The sequence below is a fragment of the Vulpes lagopus genome, chromosome 2 (genome assembly GCF_018345385.1).
Source record: "Vulpes lagopus strain Blue_001 chromosome 2, ASM1834538v1, whole genome shotgun sequence".
In the NCBI taxonomy this organism is placed as follows: Eukaryota; Metazoa; Chordata; class Mammalia; order Carnivora; family Canidae; genus Vulpes; species Vulpes lagopus.
This window is the reverse complement of record NC_054825.1, coordinates 130828011-130840678: the sequence shown is the minus strand read 5'-3', so window position 1 is coordinate 130840678 and position 12668 is coordinate 130828011. Positions and strand designations below refer to the sequence as shown.

At 34.8% G+C, this 12668-nt stretch overlaps 2 protein-coding genes across 12 annotated transcripts in view; one reads left to right on the top strand and one right to left on the bottom strand.

Annotated features, from left to right (window-relative positions):
* The window catches only part of GOLM1 (golgi membrane protein 1), a 123715-nt gene that overhangs the window by 49581 nt on the left and 61466 nt on the right, over nt 1-12668 (bottom strand). Inside the window, exon 10 of one of the 8 annotated variants that reach the window (XM_041746573.1) lies at nt 5180-5208. The exons of the other annotated variants lie outside the window; for them this stretch is intronic. Coding sequence (XP_041602507.1) covers nt 5195-5208 — 14 coding nt within the window. The 3' untranslated portion in view covers nt 5180-5194. Of the gene's footprint in view, nt 1-5179; nt 5209-12668 lie in introns of those variants that run through there. 8 annotated transcript variants of the gene reach the window in all.
* NAA35 (N-alpha-acetyltransferase 35, NatC auxiliary subunit) overlaps nt 1-12668 on the top strand; it is a 106406-nt gene that overhangs the window by 87417 nt on the left and 6321 nt on the right. For all 4 annotated transcript variants that reach the window (XM_041746563.1, XM_041746561.1, XM_041746560.1 and 1 more), the window contains 5 exons: nt 5408-5474; nt 6936-7034; nt 7592-7770; nt 10943-11079; nt 12224-12291. In XM_041746563.1, coding sequence (XP_041602497.1) covers nt 5408-5474; nt 6936-7034; nt 7592-7770; nt 10943-11079; nt 12224-12291 — 550 coding nt within the window. The remainder of the gene's footprint in view (nt 1-5407; nt 5475-6935; nt 7035-7591; nt 7771-10942; nt 11080-12223; nt 12292-12668) is intronic.

The following is a 12668-nucleotide window of genomic DNA, read 5'->3' as shown; positions in this document are numbered from 1 at the left end:
GTGCTATTTGAATTTCAATAAGGATTGCATTGACTCCATAGATCACTTTGGGTAACATGGACATTTTAACAATATTCTTCCAACCCATAAGCACAGAATATCTTTCCATTTATTTATGTCTTCAGTTTCTTTAGTCAGTGTCTTACAGTTTTTCATTTATAGATCTTTCACCTCCTTGCTTAAATTTATTCCTAAGTATTTTATTCTTTTTGGTGCTATTATAAATGACATTGTTTTCTTAATTTCTCTGATAGTTACTGTTGTTGTATAGAAGTGCAATAGATTTTTGTGCCCTGCAACTTTACTAAATTTATTAGTTCTGACAGTTTTTTGGTGAAATCTTTAGGTTTTTTACAGATGTTATCTGCAAATGGAGAAAGTTAAAAGTTATTTTAAAATTTATAATTAAAGGGCAGCCCGGGTGGCTCAGCGGTTTAGCGCTGGCTTTGGCCCGGGGCGTGATCCTGGAGACCTGGGATCAAGTCCCATGTCGGGCTCTCTGCATGGAGCCTGCTTCTCCCTCTGCCTGTGTCTCTGCCCCTCTCTCTCTCTCTCTCTCTCTCTCTCTCTCTTTCTGTCTCTCATAAGTGAATAAATAAAATCTTTAAAAAAAAATAAATTTATGATATATCAAATACTCAGATGTATAAACTGACAGCTACCTATATTACCATCCACTTTAAGCAATATTTTTACTTGTTTTTTATAAATTCCCCTTTTGGAGAATCGATAAAATTTGATAAATACTTAATGTATATTCATGTTATCAGTTCCTTATGTAATAAATATAGTAAATTAGTACCTGTTATTGCCAGGCACCTTTCTGGGTTCTAGGGAAAAGGAGGACACACCTGCTAACAAGGAGCTTCCCATCTAGTGGGAGAGACTGAGCAGTAGACAAATACATAATGCAAGGTCATAAGTGCTTTGTAAAAAGATAAAAAGATAGATGGTTCTCTTAGCTGTGATAGTTGGAAGGCCTATTGCAAGTGGTGATACATGGGAGTGAACTGAGGGAGTGAGCCACACAGAATCCGGGGCGGGGTTGTTTCCTAACAGCGACATCTGAAAGTCCCAAGTAGCGTTGAATTTAAGTATCAAGGAACAGCTAATTTTAATGAATTAAATTATAAGAGGTAACATCTAAATCAGCAGTGAAGCTTTTTTGTCTTGAGACCTCTTTACATTTTAAAAGTTATTAAAGACCTAGATGGATTTTGTTTATATAGGGTCATGGGTATTGCCACCTACTGTTTTAGAAATTAAAACAATACTTTAAAAAAATTACTAATTGTTTTAAGGTTACAGACCCATAATAACATTTTTATGGAAAATAACTTTTTAAGAAAAATTAGTGATAAAAGTGGCAGTTTTACATTTTTGCAAATCTGTTTTCTGTCTTAATAGAAGATAACTGGTTTATTTTGACCTGCTTTCAATCTGTTGTAATATCACACAGCATGTACTCTGGAAACAACCACTACACACTTGTGAGAGAATGAGTGCGAAAAGCAAATAACATCTTAATATGATTGTGAAAATAGTTTTGACCTGGTGCTCCCCCCGGAAGCATCCCAAGGTCATCATCTCCACCAGGGAGGGGAACCTGGGCCACATTTGGAGAACAGCAGCCTGCAATTTCAAATCATCCTCCCCCACCCCATCCTTTTCTCTCACTCTAGTCCTAGAGGTGACCACAGTACCACAGTTGTCTCACTTTTATAAATGCTTTTATACTTCACCCAAATATGTTTCTGGAAATAATACATCCATTTATTAGACATCACATAAATGTTGTCACACTGTATGTATCCTTTTCAACATGATTTTTTCATTCAACTTTAGGGTTTTGAAATCACCTAATTTGATCCATGCAGACTTACTTCATTCATTAAAATTCACACTTTGAACATGTTTTGTTGTTTCTCTATAGTTGGACATTTAATTTGTTTCTAATTTATTACTGTTGAAACAGTGCTGAGGGCGCCTGGATCGCTCAGTTGGTTGGGCATCTGTTTAATTTCTCCTCAGGTCATGATCTTATTTGTGGTGGGGCCTGCTTGGGATTCACTCTCCCTCTCTCTCTCTGCCCTTCCCCCCACCCCTGTTTGTGCACTCTCTTTTCTCTCTCAAAAAAACACAGTGGTGCTATAGTGAACTTCTTTGAATATGTCTCCTTGTGCACATAGGCTGTATATACTTAGAACTGAAATTAATTGCTGATCATACACCATGTGCATCTTCAACTTTACTAGTTTTGCCGAATTGCTTTCTAAAATAATTAAACCAGTTTGTATGCCAGAAAACGTGTATAAGAATATTAGTTTTCCCAGACTTTGTTTGGGCTTCGTCATTATCACACTTTGGAATTTTTGACAATGATGTATGTGAAATAGTGTTTATATCTAATTTGCATTTTTTCCTTTTGTATTTAACAATCTTCCTTTAGTACTTTTATTATTACCCATTTAGCTTTAATTATAGTTCAACCTACACTGTTTTAGGATTCCATATTTGCAAATCTTGCTTACTTGGTAAAACGTATTTGTAATCCTCCAATCAGTATTTGTTCCATTCTTGCAGAATTCTCAGATGTGTGCAGAGCAGCAAAAAATTTTTGAGTCACCCAGTGTTGAACAAGGCAACTCTACTTTCTTTTTTTCAGTTGGTACACTGTAAACAGCTCCCTTAGGTGCCATGTTCTTCACACTTCTGTGCTTTTGAAACTATTTCATAGTTTCATATGGCCTCCATGTATAATGAATGATGTGCTGTCTAGGATTCCTCAGCACAAGAAGACTGTGGCATGCCTTTCAGAGAGAATATGTATGTTAGATAAGTTAACTCAGACCTGTGTTTGTTAATGAATCATCAATAGACATTACATAAGGCATCTTTTTTTTTTCTTAATTCATGAGAGACACGGAAGGAGGCAGAGAGAGAAGCAGGCTCCTCACAGGGAGCCAGATGTGAGACTTGATCCCTGGACCCTAGGATCACAACCTGAGCTGAAGGCAGATGCTCAGCCACCGAGCCACCCAAGCATCCCTACATGAGGCATCTTAAAACACTTACGTAGTGATCAGTTGATGAAAATGGTGTCACCAGAAGCTGGCAGGAACCTAACCCTGTATTTCACTTTATTTTTTTTTATTTTTTATTTTTTTAAGATTTTATTTATTAATAGAGACACGGCTAGAGAGAGAGAGAGAGGCGGAGACACAGGCAGAGGGAGAAGCAGGCACCATGCAGGGAGCCCGATGTGGGACTCAATCCCGGGTCTCCAGGATCACGCCCTGGGCTGCAGGCGGCGCCAAACCGCTGCACCACCGGGGGCTGCCCTGTATTTCACTTTAGCGGCAGTGTTAACATATCGTCTAATTCAGTGTCTGTAGCAGCTTTAAAGAATAAGTATCGTGAATATGGAGAATTGGCTGTATGTATAACAAAGTTCATTGCATGATAGTCTCTAAATGTTATTCCACTTTTTTTAAGTTTTTATTTTATTTTAGAGAGAGAGAGAGTGCAAGAGCATTGGGAGAGGGGCAAAGGGAGAGGGAAAGAATTTCAAGTAGACGCCTACGGGCGTGAAGCCCAGTGCAGGGCTCAATCTCACAACCCTGAGATCGTAACCTGAAGCTGAAACCAAGAGTTGGATGCTTAACCAACTGAGCCACCCAAGTGCCCCTGTTACTACAACTGTTTTTAAAATTCTGGTATTACAGGGGCAGCCTAGGTGGCTCAGTGGTTTAGTGCTGCCTTCAGCCCAGGGCCTGATCCTAGAGACCCGGGATCAAGTCCCACACCAGGCTCCCTACATGGAGCCTGTTTCTCCCTCTGCCTGTGTCTCTGCCTCTCTTTCTCTTTCTCTTTCTCTTTCTCTTTCTCTTTCTCTTTCTCTTTCTCTTTCTCTTTCTCTTTCTGTGTGTGTCTTTCTCATGAATAAATAAATAAAATCTGAAAAAAAAAATCTGGTATTACAGATAAGAAATGGGATCCTTGAGGGGGGGAGGGGGTTGGAAGAAATGTGATCCTGATCTGATTCTTTTTTTCCTTTTTAAGTGATTTGGGACTTTCTTCTAGAAGGTTGTAAAATCTCTTTTCTTTCTTTCTTTTCCTTTCTTTTTTTTCTCTTTTTTTCTTTTGGAGTTTAAGAGCTTTATCAGAATGTACATGTGTGATTTTCAGCAATCCTGTTAGAAACTCAGTCATTAAAGCCTCAGGTCTTACAATCAATAATTATATTTTATTCTTTATTATTTTTCATTTAATTACTGTTTCACCTTTTTTTTTTAGAACCCCTCATATACTAAGTCTTCTAGATCTCTTCTCCACTCCATATTCTTTATAATATTTATCTCATTTATATTTATATGTATTTAATATTTATCTCTGGTTATTTTTGCCATGATGTGAGAAAGTTCTTCCTCTTGACCTTCAAGGCTATTAGTGAGTGTCTTTCATCCATTGAACTTTTAAATTTGGAAGTCCTAACTTTTGGGTCCAGAAAGTCTTTTTTAAGAGCTTTATTTTAATGACCTTAAATCATATTTTTATCTTGGAGTTAAAGATATAATAGACCTTCCAGCACTTCTCCTTTGCCACCACCTGTTCCAGGTGTTCTGCTCTTTCTTTCTCCTGGATGCTGTGTGCACTGTCATTTTATGTTGCATGATTATGGCTCTCTTTATTTTTGAGGCTCTGGTCAGATTGTTCAGTTATGGCAAACACTGAGGAGTAGCAAGTTGTCTGCCTCTGTCAGTGCTCCAGGGGAAAGTCTTTGCTTTTTCCCATCTTCTTAGGTGCAAAGGCCTACAGACCTTACATGTCTTCAGCCCCTGTAGTTCCTCCAGGGGTAAGCACATCCTCCCAGACTGCTCAAAGAGGGCTTCAGTCAAGAAGTGATGTTATTAACTGAGATAAGGAACACCACAGGAACCACTTCATAAGGATAGAAGATGAGGTACCAGAAATGTAGAGGGGATCATTTTGGCCAGTGGTTGGAAATTTGGATACATCTTGGAAAAAAATAGGATGATTCTGTATAGTATTTTCTTTGTAGTGACTATCATGAGCACAGTCCATGAGGGTGTCAGTTGTAGAAAAATAAGTAACATTGTAGTAGGGTCATGAAAAAGTGACACTTTGGAATTTTTTTTCTCTTCTTAATTTGATCTTGGATGCAACTCTTCAGTTACAAATGTAGAACTGAAAAATTGGAAATATACATTTGTGTAACTAATAGTGTAATAGTGAAATATTTCTTAATCTAATGCTAGTTTTTAATTCAGTAATGTATTTGATTTCCATTTTCTTTTTCCCACCTTGTCTATACGTAGCACCTATGGTAATCACTGCTGCTTTTTGTAGTCCAAATAGTTTGATTTTAATGAGTATTATCTTACAGGTGCTGCCTATATAATAATCACCAGGCTAAGGACTGTATTGACTCCTTTGTTACTCACTGTGTTCGGGTAAGAAATACAGTTTGGATCATTGTGATGGATACCTTAAAATTTATGGGGTATAATTCCTTCCGTAGCATTAATTTTTTTTTTCCATCTAACATTTCTTACTTATTTTCATTGAATAAATAAAAAATTTAACACTCCAAGATACCTTATCTTTGTACGACTTTAATGAATAGAATTATAGTAAAATTAAAATTGTTAATGTCAAAGAGATCACAATTTTTTTTTTCAAATCTCAGGTAATTAGGAAAAAATACAAATCTTGTAGTGGATTAAATTAATCATAAATCATTCTTATTTAATTATATAAACATTTCTCTTGGAGAACTGAAGCAGTCAGTTTGGGGGCCTAATTCCAGTTACTAAATAAATACATATTTTATATATATATATTGGAAATATATATATATTGGAAATGTGGAGATATAGATGTAGATATATATGAAGGCAGCTTGGGATGGTGAAAGGAGGAGAACTAAAGGGCCAGATTCCAAATTTATCATTAATATTTCATGATTGTCAGGCAGATCACTTATAGTTTCTATAAACTTCTCAGTCTTTGAAAAATGAGGTGTTAATACTGCACCTTAAGAAGTAACCTACTGTTACTTCTTAGAGGGTATTGATCAAGTGAGATAATAATATCTGTCAAACTGTAAATTTAAAATTATTCTTCTAATTCATATTTCTTAAATCAGAGCATCCTACCATTCATTGTGTATTGTCTGATTAATGAAGTATTACAATATTTTATGATATGAATAGAAACCTTGCAGTTTCTAAAGAATGATGTTTGAACTGTATAGGTCCACTTATACACAGTTTTTCTTAGATATAATGCTGTACTATAAATGTATTTTCTCTTTCTTAACATTTTCTTTTCTCTATTTTATTTATTGTAAGTATATAAAACATACAACATACAAAATAGGAGTTAACTGTGTATGTTATCAGTAAGGCTTCCAGTCAGCAATAGGCTATTAATAGTTTTTGGAGAATGAAAAGTTATACATGAAGTTTTGACTGTATGGGGTATAGGTACCCCTATCCCTTGTTTATTCATTGGGTCAACTGTATTAGCTGTTATTTAAGCCTTGTAATTATTCTGGTGAATGTAAGCAGCATAGAAGTGTCACCTTTGAACATTGACTAATAGCTTGAGATAAGCAGAAAAGAAACTATGCTCTTGAAATTGTGGGAATATCTAAAGATTGAAGTAAGATATTTTTGCCATATGAGAACAAGTTTCATATGTAACAGCCACTTTTTTTTTGGCTACTGATAAATTCTCATGTTGAGTTTCCTTAAAAAGAAATACCTATGTAAGAAATATGCATAGTCCTTATTCTTACATCCACAATATTTTTTCCCCCTTAAACTAGATTTTGAAAACTTGGAATGTTAATTTTCTTTAGTGTCAAGTAATTTTACACTGACTGTTAACAAATTGTATGTGTATTGCAGCCCTTCTGTAGTCTTATTCAGATCCATGGACATAATAGGGCTCGACAGAGAGATAAGCTTGGGCATATTCTTGAGGAATTTGCTACCTTGCAGGATGAGGTAAGAGCCAATAAGTTACCTTCCCTTCTAAAAATTAAGATATTCTTATATCTTGATCAGATTTTTTAAAACAATTCTTTAGAATGACATTTTGACTAATTTTTCAGTGTGATGAATTTATTTTTAACTTTAATAGTTTAACTTATCAAAGAAAGAGTTTACAAAAAGAGTAATCCAAACAAATAAATTATGTCTTTGATAATCAGAATGAATTATAAAATATGGGCAGAACTATAGTTTTACAGCAAGTTCACATTCTAATAAAAATCTTAATTTGTAAGCAGCAGTATTGATAACATAACTAAAGACCTGAAGTCAATATTTTGTATTTTTGTTTTATAAAATGTCTTTTTAGTTTAAGGAGTGTTACATAAACGTTACCCATCATGAAATGAGAACTTTAAACCTAACCAAAAATGTTTTGAAAGTATGACTTCTTTAGGTGACAAGCTTTACATTTTCTGCTTAAATGCTATTTTCAGCTGTTTTTTTTTTTTTTTTAAATTCTCTAATTACCTTGAAAAAAGTGTCAATGTTATGACATTTTATTCTGATAGGCAGAGAAGGTTGATGCAGCCCTTCACACTATGCTGTTGAAACAGGAACCTCAGAGGCAACATTTGGCCTGTTTAGGTACCTGGGTCCTTTATCATAACCTTCGAATTATGATCCAGTATCTTCTGAGTGGCTTTGAATTGGAACTCTACAGCATGCATGAGTACTACTACATATATTGGTAAGAGTACAACGTGAGTTAAAATTAGCAATGGGTAGAGTAGATAAGATCTGAGAGAGCATCTTTAGAACAGAATATAATTTCAGAATACTTTTGCACTTAATGTATTTTAACTTTACTTGTGGGACAGTTGAAAAATATCTATTTAAAAACTAGAGCCAGATTGTCTTAAACATCTTTAAGTGCTATAACATCATACAAATACGCTTTTTCCAGCCATTGAATTTTTAAAGATTAATGAAAGTGGCTGCAAAGTAAATGGATTAGTTGAAGAGCTTTTGTCTGTTTCTACAGAGAAAACTTAAGATACATTTGGTCCTGAATCAGTGACACTAGGTGCTAGCTATGGAGTGTACTTAATTGAATTAGAGTTCAAAATCTGAGCCAGATCTTTTCTCTGAGAAGAAATCGTGGCTAAGATTATCACTGGGGGCATAACTGTTGGAAACTGCCACCCTGGGGATTTATTTTAGGAGCTTTGAAGGAATTGTAAGAGATCACCATCCTCAACCAATAGTTCTTCACTTTCACTTGAAGATGAAATGAAGAAATCTAGTAAGAGGATGTTTGGAAATATTAGGCATTGGAAAGCTGCCATAGAAAGAAAATAAATTAAGAGCTATTGGATCTTTTTCTTAGTCTGGCCAAGTATGGTGGTAATTTATTAAAATAAGAATAACCAGTTGCTCATGACAAACAGCTTAGTACATTAGATCTCAATATGGTTCATCTTTTTAACTCCTGTTTGGATTATTTAACACAGTAAATTAAGATATTATATATTCCTTGGTGTCACCACTATGAAGGAAGGAGAGTAATTCTCTTCCACACTGACATGATTTTGTTATCATGGCTGCTTGGGCTCCTCACATGTAACTCTTGGCTGTGAAACTTGAATTTGAACATGAATTAAAGTAATAGAATAATGTTGTTTGATATACTCTCTAATATTATGTAGATAACAACTCTTACCAATAGATAGCTATTTGGCATATGTTTTGTTATTAATTCACAGTAGACACAGTAGTCAAACCAGACATTTTGTAGGGGAACATGCTCAATTTCTTTCTCTGAAGTTTGAGGCAGCTAACAGGAAGCTTTTGTGCTCTTGATTCCTCAAAATAAAAATTTTATATGCTTTTTGGCACAAGGAATGGGGCTCTTAATTCAGCAAATGAATGATACGTAAACATTAGAAATGTATCTGCATGTTTGAGCAGATTCATTTCCGTTTAACGAAAGAATTTTAGTTTTGCCTATAAATACCCCTGTGGTCTACTTTCATGTTTTAATTGCTTCTCAATATCAAAATTCTTGATTAGGCTTCAGCATTTAAACAAGATAAGCCTGTTGAATATAATCATTCCTAAAGCATGTGGCCCTTTAAGAATCAATAGTAGAAAACACTGATTCTTTAGAGTGCATCCTGGTCACTTGCTGGGCTTGGTCCCTTGAGTTCCTGGTTTAGTAAGTCTGAGATAGGACCCAATCACTTGCATTTCAAACTAGTTGTTGTGTTGCTGCTTGTCCAGAGATCACAGTTTGAGAATTACTGGTCTAGAATATTGGTACTCTGACCCTCCTTAGATAAAATTGTGCATTGATTTTGATAATGCATTTAATAAAAGCTCACTGAGATGCCTGATAATTGATAAGAAAAGCCTAACTTCTGCCAACTATATCCTTCACTCATCTATCCTTATTTTTGATGATTAGAAGGTAAAAGGCAGCAACATTAATTCCCTGTAGAAATCCTCACATTGAGTTAAGATCCAGACCCTGAGATCTTGTAGTGTGATGGGGGGAAAATTCATTTGTATACTGTAAAAGGATATTCTAAATGCTTTTCTTAAATTCATTGTCAGGAATTCTTTTCTCTTCATTTGAAACTATATGCACTTTTTTTTAATGAAATAATAATACATTTCCCAATTTGCCTTAGTTGCCAGGAAGTATAGTACTTAGTTTCACTTTAAAACACGGCACCTGCGACGCCTGGGTGGCTCAGTGGTTGAGCATCTGCCTTCGGATCCGGTCCTGGGATCGAGTTCTGCATCAGGCTCCCCACGGGGAGCCTACTTCTCCCTCTGCCTATGTCTCTGCCTCTCTCTCTGTGTCTCATGAATAAATAAATAAAATCTTTAAAAATAAATAAATAAAAAATAAAACAACAGCACCTAAGCCATTCCAGGCATTTGGGAGTTTTTGTTGTTTTGTTTTTTTGCCAGTACAGCTTTGATTTAGGCCATGTGGAACTTTTGTTTTGCTGCAACAAAAAGGACTGATATTTATCCTCAGGTGTATCTTTTGGCAAGTTACTATTTTCCTTTATTATTTATTTATTTATTTTATTATTTAATTTTTTATTATTTTATATTTTATTTATTTTATATTTTAGTATTGTAACCTGCTTTACAATTTTTGGGAGAATTTTGGAAATAGGCATCACATGCTCATCCTTGATCATAATAAGATTTCTTCTAAATCTTTGATTTTAGCTTAATATAGTAGTGGTCCTTAACTTTATTATGGATTATATTATAAAGTATATATATTCATATCCTAGATTTGAACCACTTTGGGCATAGAAGAATGTAATGTTGGTTAAACTTCTGAAAAGTTAGTATCGGCTGGAATAATCTGTTTTGCATTTCATTTGCTGAATAAACTCAAATAATTATAAGCCTAAATGTCCTTAATTTTTTAGAATGCTTTGGGATAGTGCCTACAACTTTACTTTTTTTTCCTAAATTAATTTCCTTTATTTTGCAGTTAACGGGATAATAAAATACTGACTTACTAACAGGCTGAGGTGAAGTGTGTCCTTATAAAATAAAAAGGGGTGAAAAAAAACCAGTTTAATGGGCATTCATTTGATTTATATATATATAAATGTAATTAAGTCTTTTGAAAAGTTGTAAAATGCATGTAGGAAATTAAGCATTTTTCAGCATTGTCCAGCAACATTATAAGGCTATAAGAAAGGAAAAGCATTTGTATAGCCAGTTTCTTGTAAGATCTAATCAGTTATCTAATTGGATAATCTGGTTTTTTTTTTTTTTAACTTTTAAAGCAGTATTAAAAATATGTCTTTGTTAATACCAGTACCTATGGTGATAAAGTTATTTCATGTAGACATCTTCCATTAACTTAATATTTGGTACCCTTGAAGGTATCTATCAGAATTCCTTTATGCGTGGTTAATGTCGACATTAAGTCGTGCTGATGGCTCTCAGATGGCAGAGGAAAGGATCATGGAAGAGCAGCAGAAAGGCCGGAGCAGTAAAAAAACAAAGAAAAAGAAGAAAGGTACTGTGGATTGTTTTTAAATTCAAGAATAGCATTGGAATATATTTTTATTTCTACAAATAGGGGTGCCGTGTGGCTCAGTAGGTTAAGGACAGGTCCTTGATTTAGGCCGTGTGGAGCTTTTGTTTTGCTGCAATGAAAAGGACTGATATTTATCCTCAGGTGTATCTTTTACACCTGAGGGCTCAGGTCATGATCCCAGGGTCCTGGGATTGAGCCCCATGTTGGGCTCCCTGCTCAGGGAAGTCTGCTTCTCCCTCTCCCTCTGCCCGTTTCATATGTTCTCTCTCTCTCAAAATAAATAAAATAAAATAAAATTGTACAAATAGATGGAGAGCTACCTATGCCTTATAGGTGAATCAGTCATTACATCTCAGTTCTTGCCCATCTTTTCTTCAGAAAATATAAGGGAGAAAATGAGTCCCAGTGTTAGTGACACAAGCCTCTGGTGCCTTCCCTGGCTTTTATTTCTGTGCTGTTCTCTGTGTTAGAGGACCTTAGGACAAGAAGTAGCAGCCACCTGGAGTGTGTGAGCAGGGTAAGTTAAGAACAAGGCAGCAGGAGACCCTGATGTTTTGACAGAAGGCTGACCACTATAATGGCACAGAGAGATGATCACAGAGGCCTGGGTGCAACACCCAAGGCTGAGAGGAGAAAGAAATGTTTCACTAGTGGAAGGGTATGGATATTGGTACAAAGGTTACAAAATATTACTTTGTATTTCATTAGGATTTCAACAGTTTGGGTTTTTTTTTTTTTATTTTTTTTTTTTTTTATTTTTTTTTAACAGTTTGGGTTTTTAAATGACTATATTGATGGGTATCCTTTTTTTTTTTTTTTTTTTTTTTGATGGGTATCCTATTTCAGAAATTAAATCTCTATGGTGAATTCAAAAGAAGTTAAAATTACTTCATACTAGAATTTTATGGTATTATTTAGTGGACATAGCTTTTTAAAAAACTTTTCATTTCACTTATATTTTATTATTTTAAATTTGGGCCTTAAAATTTAAACTGTAGGAATAACTTTGAATTTTTAATTTTAGTAAAGATGGAAGATTTTTTTTTTTTTTAATTAGGTTTTCTCCTGCAGTAATGCAAGAGGAGGTAGAAAAGGGTGTGGGTGATTTTCTTTTTAATTACAGTTCGCCCATTGAGCCGAGAGATCACAATGAGCCAGGCATATCAGAACATGTGTGCTGGAATGTTTAAAGTAAGTTGTCACAAAGGAAGTTCTTTTTGCTTTTTAACTACATTGCTGTTATATAGTTTAATTAAAATGGACTCTTTTCTGTGCTTCTTCCCAAATTCTAATTTCACCTTTGTGTTTACTAACCATCTGTTTAAGAATTACCTTTCTTCCAAGTCTACTCTTCATTAATTTGTTTAGCAAGTATTTGTAGATAAATGTTGATTTAACACCCATGCCATGTGTCAGATATCTTCAACTGAGTACATTTAAGGATACCGAGTCTAATGAGATGTTATCCTGGTCTCGAGTGTTTAGGTAATGATGGGTCAGGTGACCTGTGTGACATAATAAGAGAAAGCAGAGTTTATTTCTGATTCATGATCAGAAAAGGTTTCTTG